This window comes from Saccostrea echinata, unplaced genomic scaffold, assembly GCF_033153115.1.
Source record: "Saccostrea echinata isolate AGI-Se365-2 ecotype Australia unplaced genomic scaffold, CSIRO_AGI_Sech_v1 ptg000001l, whole genome shotgun sequence".
Taxonomy (NCBI): domain Eukaryota; kingdom Metazoa; phylum Mollusca; class Bivalvia; order Ostreida; family Ostreidae; genus Saccostrea; species Saccostrea echinata.
Window position 1 is genome coordinate 24,785,181 of NW_026889750.1, and position 22,032 is coordinate 24,807,212.

The 22,032-nt window shown below is 32.9% G+C and overlaps 1 protein-coding gene and 2 long non-coding RNA genes across 3 annotated transcripts in view; all 3 read left to right on the forward strand.

Annotated features, from left to right (window-relative positions):
- The window catches only part of LOC133187688 (uncharacterized), a 34,175-nt gene extending 28,303 nt beyond the window's left edge, over positions 1–5,872 (forward strand). Inside the window, exon 7 of the long non-coding RNA XR_009721231.1 lies at positions 5,851–5,872. This is a non-coding gene — a long non-coding RNA (uncharacterized LOC133187688). The remainder of the gene's footprint in view (positions 1–5,850) is intronic.
- Positions 1–21,780, forward strand: part of LOC133196109 (integumentary mucin C.1-like) — a 62,404-nt gene extending 40,624 nt beyond the window's left edge. Inside the window, exons 3-4 of the mRNA XM_061332049.1 lie at positions 19,888–20,007; positions 21,667–21,780. Coding sequence (XP_061188033.1) covers positions 19,888–20,007; positions 21,667–21,780 — 234 coding nt within the window. The remainder of the gene's footprint in view (positions 1–19,887; positions 20,008–21,666) is intronic.
- Positions 6,221–16,210, forward strand: LOC133187680 (uncharacterized). Its single transcript, XR_009721225.1, has 7 exons — positions 6,221–6,280; positions 8,133–8,177; positions 9,912–9,986; positions 10,437–10,511; positions 13,858–13,908; positions 14,398–14,472; positions 16,102–16,210. It is a non-coding gene; the product is annotated as an uncharacterized LOC133187680 (long non-coding RNA).
- Positions 21,781–22,032: the final 252 nt, after the last annotated feature.

The window sequence follows — 22,032 nt, forward strand, 5'->3', positions numbered from 1 at the left end:
TAATTGATCTATTGTTGTTTTATCATATTTTCACTTTGTCTCAGATCTGCATCTTCGAGGCTGTAGTTGTTCCCATTCCCATCACCATATATCTTATCCATATCAAAAAACTGGTAAGTTAAACCCAGTGCAAGAGTAAGTATTGAATGCTTCCATACATACCTTAAAAACTGGTCTGTTTCTAATGGATGAAGACCTGGACCACTGTTCAGTTTCAACCTCAAAAAGAACAACCGCGATCACTTAATGATTTTGCTATGTCTTCTCAATTCTATAAGTATTGAACAAATACATGTCGACGTAATGAAACTGGCAAAATCTTTGCAAGCAACATTCCTAGATCTTTTATCTAGGATCATATAATCGTGTTAAATTGACCATTAGCCGTATCTGTTAAGATAATGAGGTCACACATTGTTAATGTGAACAATAACAACACAAAAAGAAATTTGAAGAAAAATTTGACGTACACAAATCAACAAGCTGAGCCAAGTCAATTTAGGTCAACAGACCTAAAAGCCCAACAACATATCCATAGATTAAGGACTTCAATTTTTTTGTTAAATGTCGATTGTTTATCAGTTCTTCTTAGACAAAATATTGATTGTATAAACAGGATCCAGGTACATAGTTCTATTTATATTAATGCAATAAGTATTTTGATAGCCCAATTGCCCATTAAATTGCTTATTTCTTTCCATAATCCTCTCATCACTAGAACACCATATCTTATCCTCCTTCAATGAATAAAAAGTCTGTAAAACAGTTTGTCGTGTGTTGCCACCTTTGTGACGTTTAATAATTTGCTTGAAATTTTCAGAAGTATTATTAACAATGGCATATAATTTTAGCTGACACAAAATATAAATATGAGAAATAAACTAATTTTGTAAAGGGAGATAATCCAAATTTCTAGTAATTACAACTTAGACTTAACAGAAAAATCATGAAAATGGGTCTGAAAACGCCACTGACTTGACCGCACTAGGGAAAGTTCAGACCCATGAAGAAAAATGGCAACACACATCAAACATTAATCCTACCAGAAGTGAAAAAAATTACCCAATCTGCATATTGCAATATGGGAATAAACATATGTCCCATAATGCAACAAAACACCATCTGTTCATGAGACTTATAGGACAAGATAATGTATCATCTATTACAATTCAATTATAATAAAAAAAAATTTCCCCATGTTCTATGAGGGATAGACATATGCCCCCATAATAACAAAATCTGAAGATAACTGTTAAAAGGTATGCATTTCATATGCCCTTCTGGGTATTATCAAATGACTCAGGGACTGATGTGCCTGATAAGGGATAAACATATGCCCCAATATTCACAAAGCATCACATTCCTCGCCGTCTTTTACCAAGTTCACACGTGTGTAGACTCTTCATCTATCAGCTTGAAGTATTAATAATTGACTTATTAAGCAATAATGTGCCTGGTGAGGGATAGACATATGCCCCCATATTAAAAATACATCACACTGTAAATTTCATTGCTGTCTTTTTCCAAAGTTTATATGTGCGCAGTCTTGTCACCTAACAGCCTAAGTATTAACAAATGACTTAAGCACTATTGTTCTGGATGAGGGATAGTCGTATGCCCTCATATGTTAATATTCCTGAAAATCACTTTGAAAACAAGATCCTCAATGAGTAACAAAAGATCTGCCCTGAGGCTCCATTTCCACTCAAGCATATATCAACATGGTGTCACATTTCTAATATAAGATTTAAATGCATCCGATTTCCATCTACCCAGGAATCTAATCTAACTATCACTCATCCCCCTTGATGCACAGTAAGAGGCCATCCCAATTCGAAAGGAATGTCCTTTGAATCTATTGACATCTAAATTACAAAACATGAGACTTTGCTTTAATACATTTGAAAATTCTTGCCTTTTGACTGCAATGTTTGGGGGTAGCAAAAAAGGGGCCCATCACCCCCCCCCCCTCTCATTTTCAAGTAGTGTTCTAATGCCTCAACAGGAGAGTATTTTAAACAATTGCAGGAATTAATTGTAAGAGTAAAAACTTTACCGCCTGAATGTTTATAATTTTGAAAGTGAATCAAAACCTTACTTATCTGAAAAGTAACTTGTGACATTTGTAAGACATGACTGATGTTATTTCTCCTATTCTGAGGAAGCCATGGAAAGCCAATAAAAACATTGCTTGAAATAATACTTTTTTATATATGTTTGATACTGTATGTTCTAATGCATCACAAATTTTATGTAGAACTACTATGGTTATTGGTAAACGGATATCAATTGAAGGTCTCGTTTTGCGACAAGAACTTAATAGTTTTTGAACAAGGAAGCATGACGTATTGTCAGGCAAGTTATTAATTCTATGTATATATGCTATTGATGAAATAAATGACACAATGGAGGAGGCTGCATAACCTTCAGCAAATAAATAAGAGATAAACAAAGCCAAAGTATCCTGAGACAATGGAAGATCATTACTGATATTAAATTTGGTCGCAAAATTTCTATAAATAGACCATGCCCGTTTATATGCCTGAGTGGAAGCTGGTGCCAATGTTGAAGTCAACAGGTTCCTCAAGACAGGTTCCTCTAAGGAGGTAAATTCTGTGAACAATTTTTCCATTGAAGCTAAAATTTACAACAACAAAAAATGAAATTCTTTCAAATGCTATCCCCTCCTACAATTTTGGCTCTATTTTAAAAGAATTTGGCATGCAAGAAGACTATGTCAATAAACATAATATTATGTATCAATTTTTGATTTTGATGAATAGTGTTGCCATTGATACTAAATATCAAAACTTTGACGACTTCTTTTAGAGATATTCCTTTTGTACAAGTTTGCGTTGAGTCAATAAACTTAGTGCAAGTTCGATAAACATAAGATTCTCACTCCTTCAAGGCAACTGATCCCACCTCTGGAATTTCCGGCGGGCCATGTTTTAGGCCCTGTTCACAGTTTGTATTATTATTTTGGCTTTTTATTTATTTATTTTTATCCATCGCTGTTTGTTATTTTCGCCTTTTTCGTGCATAATAATGCCAATTTAAAACTTTTAAAATGCGTTAGAAGTTCAGGTTCTACATTTTTCTTCCACTATTATAAGAACAAACCGGTATTGCTGCAGTCCCATCATGCACTTTTGCTTGATGAGACAATTTTATAAAACGGTAATGCAAAGCAAAGTTTTCTTTTTGTTTTTTTCCCACAAAAGAACTACAATGCAGTTCAGACGAATGTTTCAAAATATTCTTTATTTTCTAAATTTGACTTTAAGTTATCATAGATTGATAGATTATATGCTTTTCTATATATTTTATATGCCTTCTTTATGAACTTTTTGACAGATACTTATTACCAAAATTGTAGAAGTTCCCACTCCTTCCAAGGTAATAAAACGACACGGCAAACATATTATTACTTATTATATAAACAACAAATTCTATATTTTATCTCAAAAGGTGAATAATGAAAGCAACTTCTTTTGTTTTATGTAGATATTTTGAACACATACTTAACTCAGGCATCCCATTTACCCGGAGCAACATCTAGTATACAATGTCATAGTCGTAACAAAGGTACGTTCAGAATACCAGGATCAAAGAAATATTGGAAAACAGATATGTATATCTAAGTGCATTTCATGAAATTCAGTTATTCTTTTTAACTTACAACTGTATCAACTGTAATATTAGGAAACGCCGAAAAATTGAATCAGTAAAATTACTATTTAGTTTTAATCAGTGGAGAGCTAAAATAGTCTTTTTAATTTGCTTTTAATTCATTATATATGTATATATTTAAATAATTTGATTCTGTTAATAACCCGTATTTGATTGGATAAAAAATTTACTTTATATCGTATAAATTGGGTTGCCTACGTCATAATGACTTGCGTCAAGAGCGTATCGATCTGCCTGACGTTACGTTTAAATTTTGTACAATTTGAAGTCATTTTTAAGGGCAGTCATCTTTTTTTTTACACTAAATAAATGAAAATTAAATTATAAGGGATGAAATTAATAGTTACCCAATTTATAAGGTATAAGGTGGGTTGGAACAGATTACGCATTTTTATAAATCGCTTTGCGGTTTATAAAGCGTAAACTGCCCCAACCCTCTTTCAGTGATTTGAAAAATGTGAAGAAGTCAGCATTGTAACCCAGAAGCTTCTTTTATGGCTTTTAAGATCAAAGGATACCTAAAAATCCAGATAAAGTGGGTTGTTATCTTAAACTTCTTGTATTCTCTTTTTTAAATTCAATTTATTTGTTACATGATAAATTAAATTAGATTTAATTTCACTTCTGAAGAAGTCCATTTTTTCCGTGAATTTTAATACAGGTATAAAGTAGGAATAGCAATCGAATACAGAATTGTTAATTTGTCAGCCGCAAGATGTTTCGACCGATTAACCGGTTAATTGTATCAAAATGCACATTTTTCTGATTTTTTTTTCAAGTAAACGCTATTGATATACACAAGAAAAAAGAAAAAAACATAAGTAATATGCTTACAATACGCACAGTATATATTTTATTTAAATTTCAAAGGGAAAAATTACAATGTAAGAAAACCATGAAACATCCCCGAACATATCAAACACATTGAAAATTTTTCGAACCAGGTCATTCTGCAGTTTCACCATTAAAAAGAACTGAGTCTGAACTATCATTTAATTTACAATATTTGTTTAAAAATAATGAAATGTAATCAATTCACAGTACTATATAATGATTTTATAAATATCAAAAAAACAAAACAAAAACAGGACAGGCTGGGTAAATACATGGCAATAACATTTTACAAACTGACCAATTACCCTAAAGATCTCAATCCAGAGAACCTTAATTAATTACGGCCAAATCAATTGAAATACTGTAGATGTACTTAAAAATGCGGGCTTCATATTTTAGCGGCTTTGGCGCTGACAACAGTGCGCTAATTCATGAATAGCGTTATAAAATCAGTAATAATTACAATATACGGCGCGCACATGTGTAACGCTAAATCATGCTTACACATTCACTCAATATCCAGTGATTACGCTTAATTTTGAATACGTCAATTTATGTACAAGTACAGTATATATCTGAAAACTTTGTAACTTATTACATTGTAAATTGAATTTAAAGGAAATTTATTCATATTTCAAGTTTTTCCGACTTACCGATTACACATTTTTAACTGATTACCATCGTTCTACCCGAGTAACCGGTTAACAGGTTACAAATTGCCATCCCTAGCATAAAGGTACAGATTCGAGAAGAATGCAAAAAAAGGATGGGTTGATGGCAAAACTATGAATATGTGTTTTAGAAATACAAAAACCTTTACAAACATTCTACAGTTTTTTAAAACATATTTTTGAGTATCCTATGTTCTTTATATCATTTCAATGAACCTGTTACATCATCTTTTCAATGAACGAATAGAACTAAAGTTGCCGATAGATTTTCATTGACAGCAAACATGCAAACTTTTATTGCCTGTTTCAATTATTGTAAAGAAAAATATTGTTATCTAATCATTTTCCCTTTTTTCAGTCTGGAGAGACCTTCTTCACTTAAAAAATATGGATACTCATTGCCTTGATGATTTTGTTTCTCATATGTACGGTATTGAAATTACTAGCTTCTATTGCAAATTATAGCAAGAAGTACTAAATTTTCACTCTCACTTTCAAGGATAGGCTTAGTTTTCAAACTTCCAATATATATCATGTTCCTAAAAACACATATAACATTATTTTTAAAACAAATTGTAAAAATTAACTGATTAATGACTTTCTAATATGAAAAAATACTTTGCTTACATCACATGATATCTTCCTAATGCAGCTGCCTATGCTCATAACCACGAACCAGATTGTCATAATGCCTGTCACAGTACTTCTACACACACTCAAGGTAGGTTTTATCTCCTTTATATATAGCGGGTTCAATTTATTTGAAATAATAATGTAGGTGGCTATTAAGCAACACATAAAATTGATTTCTTATTGTATTGGTTTAAAATTGAAACGAACTAGCAGGTGCAATTGTTGACGACGACCATTTACTTCAAAATACACATATACGTAATCTTTTTCTCTTTATTTTGTATTAAAATACATCAGTGATTACACTGATTCTTTTAAACTTATGCAATTCATGTAATTTTTAGAACTTGTCATTGAACATAATGTAACACCTTCACTATCCATATATAAAGGTACTTCCCCTCCTAGAGTTACACAATCTTCCCACCACCACCTATCACAAAGTGAAAGTGAGTATTATTTCTGTATCTAAGCTCATAAATAGCATTGTACTTTTCTCATCAGTTTAAATCCCCTTACTCCCGCATCCACCCGTCTCCGTAAGACAAAATTTGCTCATTCTCTTTGTAATGAGGCAAATACACTAAGAATGTATGTTATGAAATGATGATTTTTAGGCAATCAAAAAAATCGTTTCCGTATTGTAAATCTCTGGATAAAACTGTTTATTTTTTTTTCTATTATTTTTTTGTTTTGATTTTGTTATTGTGAAATGATTACATTCCAAGCTAATGTAGATCAATTTTTTTGGAGATCAAGTCTTCTAACAATATGTTGGAATTTCCCTGGGTACAAATTGCGCGCCGTTTTTAGCAGACCTATTTTTTTTATTCATATGAAACAGAATTCATTAAAAAATTTCTACATGAAATAAGAAGTCTCTTGCTGTTGCCTTTAATTCAACATTTAGATCATATATCAACGACGTTTTATCAATTATCAATATTTATTTTCATTTCATACGTTGATTCAATATGTCCCTTTGAACTCGAAATAAAAGATACTACAGAGCCTGACACATCTGTTTCATATTTGGGTTTTGTGTTTTTGTTTATTGTTTAACGTCCCTATCGAGAATTTTTCACTCATATGGAGACGTCACCACTTGCCGGTGGAGAGCTGCAAATTTTGATCTATACTCGGCACTCAGGGCCATTGAGCAGTGAAGGATCTTTTTCGTGCCAGCACCTACTGCGACACGGGACTTCGGTTTATACGGTCTCATCCGAAAGACCTGTCTCCACGTCCCACAGATCAACTCCTTACTCCGCGACTCTAGAGCGGACGCTCTACCACTGCGCCACGCCGGCGACCATATTTGGGTATTTTACTAGAAAAAAAAGACGTTAATGACGTCAGCTTCCCGTATATGTAGCAATATACCATTATCACCTGCATATGTATAGAAAGCCAATGGGTTCAAAATTCCAACTCCGTAATTCATAGAATGTAAACATATTAACCTTAATATGTAAATTGTAAATCATAATTTCACAATTTGTCAGTTATTCTATCACAATTTGTTAATTGTAACTATCGAACATAACTTGACAAGTGTAAAATGTAAATGCAAGTTATTTCAATGCTTACGTGTAATTCGTAGACTTGCGATTTGTCAGTTAACTTGTGAAACGTAAATTGTGTACATATGAAGAATTACAGAGTTGGAATTTTGAACCCGTTGGCTTTCCATACATATCGAGTTTATGTCTCCCAGTTGATTTGATAGGCAAGAGCATGCTCTACGCACGAACAATTTCTAAAACGGGGCAAACTATTGAAAAATAAGTTGATGAAACAAGAATATCAACAGACTCGTTTAAAATCAACGTTTCGCATATTCCATGATATATCATTACAAGGAGCACACGGCGGCTGTGACAGGTCGAAAGGGGATGATTACTCCTCCATGGTACCTGATCCCACCTCTGATGTTTTTCGAGGTCCGTGTTGGCTCTGCTCCCAATATGTATTGTTTCAGTTGACTTAAAGTTTTGAGCTTGATTAATGTTCGTTATCTTCATATTTCATCAATGGAAAAATGAAACAAGAAAGGAATGTAGCAAAGTGCTCTTTTCATCGAGAGAAAAAAAATAATCATATCGATATGATTGTAAAATATAACATATTTCATACATCAATTATCGAGGAAGGCTAGATATATGAAAAGATGAAATGCACTTTTTATGAAAATAAATAAATTTGGATCAGATTGTTCAGAAAAATGTAGCATATTTCACACAGTAATCACCATTCAGTTGTCTTGAGTCGTCACTAACATATTTTTCATTATTATTCCAGAATATGAGCTTTTTAAGAAAGGAGAATGTCTCAGTGAACACACAGGTATGTTTTTTCCTGCTATAATTGGTAAAATGTAATGATTTATCTTGTTTGCATAACGTTTGCCAGCTAGAGAGAGAGAGAGAGAGAGAGAGAGAGAGCAAAAAAGAAATAAGAAAATAAACCGGATAAAATTAAAAACAGGATACTGGAAATGTTTAAAGAAGTCTTGAACTGAAAAGAACACACTTTTTCTTTTAGACAATTTATATTCAGAAAACTAACAAATAGTGGTTTGACGATGATAAACACATGTAAATAAAAATGTTTTGTAAACTATTACTATATACACATTCAAAACCCAAATTCGTGGAAGGAAACTGAAATGCAAACTGGGTTATATTGTAACGTTACTCTTAATTGTAGGTTCCTGAGAGGACAGTTAATAATGATAATGAGTCAAAATCATATTTCTTATATCATATTTGTATCATAAAGCGAAAGATTTATCAAAATATTAGTATAAGTTTTGACAAACTCAACTGCCTTGTGAAACAAGCAAACAAAGCGAAATATATTGTTTCTTTGTTTGTTGTTTAATTAACGTCCCTTTTGAGAATTTTTATGGAGACGCCACCAAGTACTTGTCAGTGGAAGGCTTTAAATTTAGACCTATACTCGGCACTCAGGGCCAACGAGCAGTAATGTATCTTTTTCGTACCAGCACCTACTGCGACACGGGACCTCGATTTATACGGTCTGATCCGAAGGACCGAAAAAAAGCGAAATATAAGTGTCGAGAAAAGGAAAGGTTACCGGTAATCTACTGCATCGATTGTTATCGTCTATAAAAATGGTCATGTGATTTTATTTATAGCTTAAATTCAGATTAAAGGATTTTTATCATGCCTGAAAAATTTTTGATATGACAAAGTTTACATCCTATTAAAATTATCCATTTAAAATTCTTTGCTAGAAAATTAATATTTTTGATGTTTCAGCGATTCAAAGTTTGAATTTCTCAATATACACTGTTTGATCGGCATTGTTACGCGCCATTGCTCTGGCGTCATAGGTGTCAATCCTGGTCCAGCGAAGTACTTATTGTGTGTATAAGACGGCTCTTTCGAAGCATCTATTAAACCTGTAAGATAATAAATAAGTGATAACTGGATAATTGACAGTTAGTAATATAATGTGTGAAGTTTGGATACACAAATGTGCACAAGAAATTATTTTGGAAGATTTTTTCACATTTCCTGGGCTTGGGCAGGAGAAGAAAGGGGGCCTTTTTTCTGCAAACGCAAGGGCTTTGCCCCCATTCAGATCAATCGTTTATGTCCGATCAGGATTTTTCTTGTACTTTTAAATAAGTATTTATATAAGCTTTATATAATCTATTGATATAATGAATATAGGAAAATTTAAAACTCCCATATTCAAAAATATTTAGGAAGTCAAACCGTAATTTCTGCGGAATCCTTGGTCTACCGACAGTCCACTTCTTGGGACTTGAGACTTTTGTAACTTGTTCATGTTTTCTGTACAATTGAATAAAAAGGAAGGAGTGAACCAATATTTTTAAATTTAATACTTTCAATAATGGGAAAAAAAATTCATAGACCATGCTTAAAAAAAATTTATAAATAAATTTTCCTGTTTTTGCATCACTATGCATCTTTAAAGTTAAACTTATAGCTGGAATTTAATTTTTTTAGTATATATGTGTAATTAGTAATTAGTGTTAAAATTTTAAAGCATGTTATAAAGTAATATATTTTTTCGAGCGTCTTCTAGTATGGTCCTTCCTTTACCATGAAAGTGGGTATCCAAATGGTATGAGGAGAGATGCTGTTATAGACCAGATGGCAGGTATGAAAAATCTTTTTTTTTCTTTTTAATAGTTGATGTAGTATAGTTTTGAGGTCTTTCATGATTGGTTACACATTTGTATAACCTCACTTTTTATTCTTGTAAAATTGTGTTCTTTTCAGTTTAACTTTACAGTTACATACTTCGTATTTATTTTACCTTCAATTCATTTTGCCGTTTTATCATACTATAAAACCTGCAAAAATGATATGTTAGTATATACACATCATGTATTAGTGGATGCGTACTTAAATAATACGAGTGTTTTTTTTTCTCCTGCTTTGTCTATTTATATTTGCAATTAACTTAAAGAAAAATGAACCTAATGGCAATACTAGATTCCATGGACATGGATAACTTTTTATGGTTTGAATATACCATGTACCAAATATACATAATGTACATGTATGTCAATGTAGATAGTCCTTATATCACTGTCGTTTACTGCAGCACTCTTCCCTAATGGTACAGATGATCACTGTTTGTGTACCAAGAGTTTTGATCTACATTACAGTGGAGGCCAAGGTATGCTCAATATGCAAATTGTGTAGCGATTTTGACGATGTATCATTTTCTGATTTAATCAGAAAATAACAAATATGTTGACATTTAAATATACTTACAGAGGTAAGTAATATCTTAGATAATCATTTCTGTGAATAATCAATTTATCACGTAAAGTTGCAAATAATAGGATTCTATAATATTGCTTACTATACATATAAAACAAAACTGTTCCTTTCCCTACATGTATTTAAAGGGGAATGAGGGTACACTGGGAAATTAGATTATAAAGTGTTTTGTTATGTACACTCCATTTTTATACCGCCGGCTATGGAGGTTTGCGGAGTGTACTGGATTTACCAGGGCTTTCTGTCTGTCCGTCTTTTACTGTAGTTACGTTCAAAGAGGGTATAAATGTTTTTTAGCTCACCTGAGCCGAAGGCTCAAGTGAGCTTTTCTGATCACTTTTTGTCCGGCGTCCGTCTGTCTGTCTGTCCGTCTGTCTGTAAACTTTTAACATTTTCGACTTCTTCTCAAGAACCACTGGGCCAATTTCAACAAAACTTGCCATAAAGTATTCTTGGGTGAAGGGGACTCAAGTTTGTTCAAACGAAGGGGCACGCCCTCTTTCAAGGGGAGATAATAAGAATTAGTGAAAAATTAATAGCATCTTTTAAAAATCTTTTCCTCAAGAACCACAGGGCCAGGAAAGATGAAACACATGTGGAAGCATCCTCAGGTAGTGTAGATTCAAATTTGTTCAAATCATGACCCCCGGGGGTAGGGCGGGGCCACAATGGAGAATCAAACTTTTACATAGAAATATATAGGAAAAATCTTTAAAAATCTTCTTCTCAAGAACAGCAAAGCCATGATGAGTCATACTTATATAGGAAGCATCCTCAGGTAGTGTAGATTCAAGTTTGTTCAAATCATGACCCCGGGGGTAGGGCGGGGCCACAATGGAGGATCAAACTTTTACATAGAAATATATAGGAAAAATCTTTAAAAATCTTCTTCTCAAGAACAGCAAAGCCATGATGAGTCATATTGATATGGAAGCATCCTCAGGTAGTGTAGATTCAAGTTTGTTCAAATCATGACCCCCGGGGGTAGGGCGGGGCCACAATGGAGGATCAAACTTTTACATAGAAATATATAGGAAAAATCTTTAAAAATCTTCTTCTCAAGAACAGCAAAGCCATGATGAGTCATACTTATATAGGAAGCATCCTCAGGTAGTGTAGATTCAAGTTTGTTCAAATCATGACCCCGGGGGTAGGGCGGGGCCACAATGGAGGATCATACTTTTACATAGAAATATATAGGAAAAATCTTTAAATATCTTCTCAAGAACAGCAAAGCCATGATGAGTTGTATTTATATGGAAGCATCCTCAGGTAGTGTAGATTCAGGTTTGTTCAAATCATGACCCCCGGGGGTAGGGCGGGGCCACAATGGAGGATCAAACTTTTACATAGAAATATATAGGAAAAATCTTTAAAAATCTTCTTCTCAAGAACAGCAAAGCCATGATAAGTCATATTTATATGGAAGCATCCTCAGGTAGTGTAGATTCAAGTTTGTTCAAATCATGACCCTCGGGGGTAGGGCAGGACCACAATGGAGGATCAAAGTTTTACATAGAAATATATAAGAAAAAACCTTTAATAATCTTCTTCTCAAGAACAGCAAAGCCATGATGAGACTTATTTATATGGAAGCATCCTCAGGTAGTGTAGATTCAGGTTTGTTCAAATCATGACCCCAGGGGGTAGGGTGGGGCCACAATGGGGGATCAAAAGTTTTACATTAGAACATATAGAAAAAATATTTCTTCTCAAGAACAGAAAAGCTATGTTTAGTCATATTGATATGGAAGCATCCTCAGGTAGTGTAGATTCAAGTTTGTTCAAATGATGACCACTGGGATAGGGAGGAGCCACAATGGGGGATCAAATTTTTACAAAGGAATATATGGGAAATTTTTTTTAAAAAATCTCCTCAAGTACAATAAAGCCATTTGTTATAATGACATGGAAGCATCATCAGGTAGTTTAAAATTCAAGCCCCCCAGAAATCATAATACTGAACTGATTTGTGCTTTTGCCTAGCCAATTTGCTCAGGTGAGCGATGTGGCCCATGGGTCTCTTGTCTCTCTGTCCGAAGATTATCTCTGAAACGATTTAATTTTTTAAAACATAATACAATTGATATACTATTAACCATTTGAACTTATGGATCTGTTATTTAAAGAATTATTTGTCTCAATTATGTTTTTTTTATAAAGATCCTGACTTTTTTAGATTTCGTTTTATATTATTTATTTGACAGAAATAAAAGAGGTTAAATGCTTGTCTGCACATAAATTTTTTACCAAGAAACTCTGTAGAAGCTGATTCTTGATACAAAACTAGCTTGTGACGAGGGTTTTTCTTGACCTTGTACTGAGGTCATTGTAGACAAGTTTGCATATATAAAAGTAATAAATTATTGTACATGTAGCTACGATTTTGAAACAATCATAAGAAGCCTAAACCTGAGAAAAAGGTTATTTGTATCTCTAGAGTATGTCCTTACCCTACTTATAAGTAGATAGGTAATTTTTCAAGGTCAAGGTCAATGGTTTTAGGACTAAACAATCATTACCTTAACATTTTTATGTGGAGATATTACTATGCGTGACGGTTGCTTGCGGTCAGAGTGTGTGAAGCAATCTTTGGACAAAGTCAAGGTTACATGTAATGGGTAAGAAGGGTAACATTCTTGTAAATAACATTACTTGAATGGTATAAATTTGTTAGCTCATGCTTGTCGCCCTGCCCTCGGGGGTCTAACAACAATTAACTAATTACATTGCCACAAGACTCAGGCCAAAGAACTTTTGAAATAAATTTGAAAAATCATAATTCAACTATATTAACCTATTAATTCTATATTACTTTTCATAATATATAAATAAAATATTAATAAGTAATGGTTCAATCAATTAATAAATGTTTCAGTCCATGTCTCAAACGATGAAAGTTTTAATCAATCAAAGGATCAGTGAAATGATCAGAAAATATGAATGTACTGTTGAAATTTATTTACAGAGACCTAATTTTTCAAACATATTTACCAATAGTATGTCCAAATATACCTATAACAAATTATAATACCTACTTTCTTTTAAGATGTGTTTAATTTGATTTTTTACTTTAAAGGCAAAAAAATGAAAAAATAGCAGCAAAACCTCTTGTGACAAGGCTCAATGAGAGAGAGAGAGAGAGAGAGAGAGCGAAATCAGGGTTGAAAAAAAATTTTTTCTAGGTCTTTTACAAATTATTATTTTAAAAATTATTTTTGGAAAATCTTTGATTTCAGATAGAACAGCTTGAGACTGTGCAAGGCATTCCCATAGTATCCCGTATAGAAGTATGTATCATTCTCAGTACCTGATTTGATAATCCATTGAGTATTCTCAGTGACATCATCGTCATTTATTTGTTACATTTAAATGATAATATAGGCATTATTCACTTGTTTGATTATATTGTTTGCGAATAATTGCAAACATAATGGTAAGCATCATCTAAATCTATTGAATTTTAATTCAAGTACTACTACATCTACACAAGAAATAAGAGTAAATGGCAGGCAATATCATGTCTTTATATTTATCCCCTCACATAAAATATGTATTATTTCAAATATAATGTCAATATAAATTCTAGCAACAAAATAATACTTTGACCTTAAAGATGTAACACAATTACTCGTTTACTAGGACTTTAACGTCAATAATAAATTGAGATTTATAATACACAGTAATTGCAAAGTTGAGCATTGTTCTTGAAGGGTATACATGTAAATGATTTTTATCTTCTGAGGAGTGTTATCTTTATACATTGTGTTTCATTTTAGGTGCTATATCACATTTCCTCAACCATATGAATATTGCTCAACCAACGCCGCAATCTTGCCATTCGCATACAGCTGGTAAATGTTATGGAAATTAATGTTATCAACTCTGTGTACATGATTATCATTGGAATTGTACACTGTGATGTTTTGGCATAGTTTGCGTTAAATATTTAGCACAATGATTTATCATCTCAGGGGACGAAAGAACCGATTGACAAGATCGAAAGAATTGATAAGAACAACACTGCGAAAATGTTTGCCGAAGAAAAATTCTTGTCGTTGTGACTAACTTGAGAAAAATTATACAACCAATTCTCACTTTTAAAGATTCTGCATCAAGTTGCCAATGAACATTTCTAATTTAAATTCGTTAAATGTTGTATACTTATCTAACGTATTCTAATGGACCCTCTATACACTACACTATACTATGATTTGCCTTTGATTTAAAAATGAATAAACTGAAATCTAAGGTGTATACAACAGTTTCTAATCAATTCAAGTATTCGTGGCATTGTATTTGATCAAGACGAAGTAACTGAACACTTTATTTGCATGTCTTTTCCCCATTTAATTAAGCAACAGTGATTGTGTTCATCATTACTTTGCTTGCCTTTCAATTTTTTTCCCGGGGCAGAATGGCAGATACCCTATGTTGATAATTAAATAGATTAACTAAATATTACCAACTTTGTACAATTTATCAAATACAAAATTTGCTCACTAGTGTGCCATATCAAATTTAACTTAAGATAAACTGAAACATATTTCAAGTTTTTATAACATTATGGTTTATTGGGGGTTATGGCCACGGCTGCACTCAAAACTGCAAGTACAAAAAACGGAAACAGTTCCAAGGTGAACCCTGGGAACAGATGGACACCCGGAAATTAAAATAATGATCATGTTCTTTAATACTTTCTGAAAAAAATTAATTGAAAAGTCCAAGTGAGCACTACTGGTAAGCTGAATATCCGCTTACTCTAGGGATCAGCAGCCGTGACAGAGGGGTTGGCTCTCATGGTAGGATTTTAACCTGAAAAATACACAAAAACGAAGCCAAATACACTTAGAAAATAAATTTCTTCAACATTTACAGCCTATAATACAAGTACTTTGAGAAACCTAAAAAAATTTAAAGGTAACAAAATTTTGATGGGAGGGTTGGGTGGGTGAATTTCCACGTGTTGAATGCCAAAAGTATGCAGGGAGGCCGTGACGTCATATTTCACACTAATGCCCGCTCATGAACTAGGGGTAACTAAAAACCCGATAAACCCCTGAAAATGTCATTAACGCTATTTAGCTTTGATAAACCGATTTAACTTAAATGAATTAAATCCAATTAATTTTCTTAAATCCCCCAAAAATTGTGCATTAACTAAGTGTATAGAGGTTCCTTAATATTGACCAATTCTTATAAACTTTGAAGATATTTTTTTAGGACAAATTTAGAATTGTTATCATGAATTGAAGCCAATATGAAGTAATCGTTTTTTACAAGTATAAAAGCAGAGATTTATTTTGTAACGTACATGCATGATGTCTCGTTTTCTAATTTAGAGTAGTCGCATGTTTGGCTCAAACAAGTCCTTAAGGTGAAGTCAGTACACCATTAAAGAGTCAAAGGTTTTGACTCGTAATTTTAAAAAAAACTTTAAGGGTGCTCCGACTCATCCCGTACTTTCAAAATTTTTCTTTCAGTTTGGCAGGAACTTACTCAGATTGTAGAACACAACCGTAATGGTCACAACTGTGCAGAGAACTTGATACGACATTTGAATGGTAATTTACTATGTTTGTTGGTTGAAATACAAACTTAAGTGTAAATGAAAAAAAAGTATATGATGTTTTATTTTTCGTCTATCACCAGAAAGAGGTAGAATGGGAGGAGTATTTTAGATATGATTAGTTATACATAGTTGTACAAAGTCAGTCCAATTAGAGTGTTTGTGAATTGTCGATACATATTCTTCTTATTTAAGAACAAATACATGTGCTGCTATTGATCTTATTTTGTACGTGAAACGAATGTTTAAAACCCATACATTCGCATGTTTTGTCAACTAGTTGCTACTTGGATGGATGAGAGCGTATTTCTTACATATAGTTAAAGTCATTTCATTATGAATAAACGAGAAGTTTGCAACATCTTCGTGAGAAATGCTATCATTTCGGGTTTGAAGCAAAAATTTGATGCTTTAGTTTACTTAAGTTCTCATTAAATCAAAATCTGAAATATTGCCGACTCGGCGTTAAACAATAATCAATCATTTTAAAAATCATATTTAGAATCAGATTTCAAATCCCTTTTTTAACATATAAAAATTAACTACTCAATAAGTTTGCATATATTCCTGCATAACTAGTATTCTGAACAGTATTATCTCTTAATAGTTATTGCAGTGTTCCAGCTAGGGTGAAATGGAGGGGCGCTGCGCCCCACCCTCAAATCAGTGCGCCCCTCTGCCCCCACAGCCACCCCTGTGTCCCCTATTAGTGTCCTATAACATTCTGACTGTCCTTTTCCCTCATTAGAATAATTAGTGTGTTCTAAAGTAGATTACCTAAAGACAATCAGCAGTTCACACCTCCTGCCATGGGCGATTACGTAATGAAACTCACATTATGGTACCTATGTACTATACAGGTGCCCTTTTTCAATTACAGGTGATTAGGTAATTACTTTGATCACTTGACAGTCTGAATAGGGGTTAAAAACTGAAATACTTTGATTATGTCCAAGCCATCTGTTTTAATATAAAACAATAGTCTTGTCTTATAGCGTTCTAAAAATAAATCACGAAAGTGAAAGTAGCATTAACTTTGACCTTTAATGCTAATTATAAATTGTTGACCTTTTTTTCTGAAAAATGAAGGAATTTAATATCCAAATAGCACAGGAACAAGTATAAAATTTTTCAATTATTTTCTCCTTAATTAGGATTCTTGACACTCTGAAAGGAATTTTTAAAGATTTACAGATAATATGTAACTGTGTTCCATTTCATTGCAGAATTAAGTTTAAAATTAATTCAGTTAATTAATTATCTGCCACCAACGTGATCAATTTGAAAAAAAAAAAACCAAGCAATATAACCTACAAATACTGAATCTATTTAATACATTTGCCAGAAACATGCATACATACTCATTTAGCTATAGTACATGTATAGACCTACATGTATGTACTGCAATAATGAGACACCAGTTAGTTTATATGAATTATGGTGCTATTATAATTATTGAAAATAGGAATCAAGAATAGAAGATGATTTTAAAAAGAGATAGAAAAGTAACATTTATTCTAAGATGATCTTTAAAATTCTTTTTTACATCTTTACATACTAGCTATAAATTAATATGTGTTTATGTATCTTTCAAATCAATAAGGTTAAATAAATTAATAATATTTGAAGGAGTTCAGAAACAAGGTAAAATAAATAAATAATATTTGTAGGGGTTTATTATTATGAGGGTGAAGTAATGAGATACGACTATGTAACAAAAGCTCGCGACAACGGTAAGTCGCAAAAAAAGTGCCCTTCTCTTGCACCCCTCCATTTTCAAATCCTAGCTGGAACACTGTTATTGCGTAATTATTGTTCCGTAATTTAAAACAGAAGGTAGACATGTGATATTCCTCAAATATTTCCAAATCATTCTTTAAATGTAAAATGAACCTTTGCTAACATTGAAAAGTTCTTAAATTTCTTCCAAGACACTTAAAACAGCTTTTAGTGTGGGTATTGTCACTGAAATATTTTATTAAGCACTGATTTATTCTTATCTTTGAAATACCAGATGCTGTTCACAGACAAGGCGATCCATGTTCTTGCCATGCTGGTAGAGTAATCTTGATATTTTTTTTTACTTGTCAGGTTGAATTTTTGTCGAATTTGTGATTTTTTGTCTTTTAAATATTTACTGATAAATAAATTTTACAAAATTATTTCCAAAAATATCGACATATATGTTTTTCTTGACACGAATTCTTTATAAAAATATGTGCCTGTTAGTTTCTAGTATACACTTTTCTACCACCAAGACAACTGAAACAACAACTACTACTTCTAAAACATCCACGACAACAACGAGTCCATCACTGACTACCAAAGTATTAACTACAACAGCTAGACCACCTGTATCGACAGCATCAGCAGAAACAACAGAAACAACTTTATCACATTCGACACCGACAACGATTTCTTCAACATCTGGCAAGTAAATTGAAGGTGAAATTACTAAGGGAAAATTGCCCATCAGCAAATTCCTTTTTCAATTTTTACCATTTTTCAAGAATTAACTTTCGATTAACAACGTCTGTTTAACTAGATATTTACGAGTATATTGTTACAGGTAACTCTGCCGAATGCTCTAAAATTCGCAGTCACAGAACTTGCCAAATTTCAACAACTCTACCCACAGTTCAATGTTGATTGTTCCGGTAACATATCCACCTCAAATCTAATTCTCAGTGATTTGTGTGATAACATTGCCGCTTCAATATATTGGAAACCGGACACAAAGGTAAAATGTTTCCTTTTGATATACCATGATTTACCTAACCGTATTAATATACATGTCCATGATTCCTTTTCTTCATCTTCATGATCAGTTTTTTTAAAAACTTTTATGCGTCTGTCTCTAAACCACACTTTTAAGATTTTTTTGTGTTGCACAACTAATGATGTGTTGCAACTTTGACACAAAGTACATTTTTGATACAGCGTACATTTGAGTCTCTGTGTTAAGCAATTTGACAACCAGGGGAAAGATTCAGTTGTAATTTCACAAGGAAGTTGTTGCAGCTAGAATATCTTTTTCTTGCAAAGTATTTGGTAGGTGTAGAAATCTACAGCTGCATATGAATCATGCATCACGACAAAAGAACTGTGTAAAATTGAAAACCCTACTCCATTGTCTCTCCAGAAATGTGAACTATAAAAAACATCTTCTATGGAAAAAGTACTTTTTACATGCTGTGGTTTTCATTAAGGACTTAAGATGCGCATCTTGGGAAAAACAAGAGTATAACTCAATCTATAATAAGCTTGGTCTTTTGGAAATAACCTCGAATCAAAATAACAGTACCGATGAATTCTCTCGCCGAACATTCTCAGTCCAATGTCAATGGTCTTGACCTTTAAGATATAATTGAATCAATACATGACACATCACCTGTGCAGAAACAACATATATTTGAAGTATGATGGGGTTTTTTTTATGAAAGACATAATAATTATATATAGATCGGAAACTCGAGAAAGTGCGAAAGTCCTGTTGTGCAAAAAAATAAATTCCTCCATACACATAACTTTTATATCGAAAAGTGAAATAGAACAATGACTAAAAATGCAATTTTAGTATACAATGTAATGCAAGTTTTAGAAAATAAATAGAAAATTTTAATTATGCGTCTTCTGAAATGTTTGCATTATTCAATACTTCTTTTTGTTGAAGATAGATTTCTTAAATTTCTTTTTACAGGTAGTTGATGCATGTGAAACTCTGAAGCCATATCAACCGGTTGCAACGTTCATATTTAGTACCTACCCTGTCGACGGACTTGCAGGTGTTTTCTTGGGTTGTACGAGCACCTCTCTCAGAGTATGTTGTGCAAAAACAGATGCATTTACGTTTTTTCCTCATTATTTTTCTTACTTTCTTGAGATTTTGGAGGGGAAGAATAAATATTTTATTATTTATTTGCTATATACTATGTTTCTGTGTGTTTGTATATATGAATTGGCGTTAGTATTACTTAGTAAGTTTGGGAAATATTTTCGTGTAAAATGGCTACTTTCCTTTTCAAAAAGTGAAACTCGTGTAGTTCTTCAAATATAAATTGTTTAGCATACAGTTGATTTGGATCATAATGCCTTTAACCTTTCTTTTGTATTTTTGTTAGGATTCATTTTTAGCTCACCTGAGCTGAAAGCTCAAGTGAGCTTTTCTGATCACCTGTTGTCCGTCGTCCGTCCGTCCGTCTGTCTGTAAACTTTTCACATTTTAAACTTCTTCTCAAGAACCAAAAGGCCAATTTTGACGAAAGTTGGTACAAAACATCCTTGGATGAAGGGAAGCTCCCTTACAAGGGGAGATAATCAAGAAAAGACAAAAATAGGGTTGGGTCATTAAAAAATCTTCTTCTCCAGAACCACTGAGCCAGAAAAGCTGAAACTTACACGGAAGCATTTTGGGGTAGTGTAGATTCTAAATTGTTCAAATCATGACCCCCGGGGCTGGATGGGGCCACAATGGAGAATCAAATTTTTACATTGAAATATATAGGAAAAATCTTTAAAAATCTTCTTCTCAAGAACCACTGGGCCAGAAAAGCTGAAACTTTCATGGAAGCATCCTAAGGTAGTGTAGATTCTAAATTGTTTAAATCTTGACCAGCAGGGGTAGGGTGGGGCCACAATTGGGAATCAAAGTTTTACATTGAAATATATAGGAAAAATCTTTAAAAATCTTCTGAAGAACAACCACTCAGCCAGAATAGCTGAAACTTACATGGAAGCATTCTGGGGTAGTGCAAATTCTAAATTGTTCAAATCATGACCCTCGGGGCTAGGGTGGGGCCACAATGGGGAATCAAAGTTTTACATTGAAATATATAAGAAAAATATTTAAAAATCTTCTTCTCAAGAACCACTGGGCCAGAAAAGCTTAAGCTTTCATGGAAGCATCCTAAGGTAGTGTAGATTCTAAATTGTTTAAATCTTGACCAGCAGGGGTAGGGTGGGGCCACAATTGGGAATCAAAGTTTTACATTGAAATACCACTGGGTCAGAAAAGCTGAAACTTACAAGGAAGTATCCTGGGGTAGTGTAAAATTTAAATTGTTCAAATCATGACCCTCGATGATAGGGTGGGGCCACAATACATATTACAAGGGGGAAATCTGGTGAAGAACAGCAGGGCCAAAGTTACTCAGGTGAGCGTTGTGGGCCTCTTGTTATATTGTGTAATCTATTTTTTTTTTTTCTATGAATTATAAAATTAAACATCACTGATTTGTATATGTAGCGATGCTTATGCCAATATCCATATCAAACACAAAGGTCGATTATTTCTGATAATCAAGAAAGATATCTCAAACTCAGATTTGATTTCTTGTAAAATATTTCTGTCAAGATACAGTGTTGCTAATATCAAAAAATTCTGTTTATATTCAACAGCATAGGCCCGACCAATTTTGTAAAGTTCACACAATTTGGATCTTCGTGATATTAAGTAATGAACATTATTCTTTTTTTTTAGATTGCAACACAGGAATGTGGTGGTAAATTTGAAATTATTGAGTTTCCTCTACACCCATCTCATCTCGAAAGTTTTACACATACTGCCTCAAACTTTTATGTAGTTAGCTACTAACGTATATATACTCCGATATTATGTCAATGTAGCATTTGAAATATATTTGGGAATAAATTATCTTCTCATCAAAGAACTGCCTTTTGTTCTTAATAATGTCTTGACGGAAGATGGTAAGATTGTTTATTTCACATTTCCGGCACAAATGAACACACTTCCTTTTCCTTTTTTTCAAAATTGTATCCAAAACAATGACACCATCTGCAAGTCTCTATATTATTTTCAAAATAATAATAATATGTTTGACTTTGG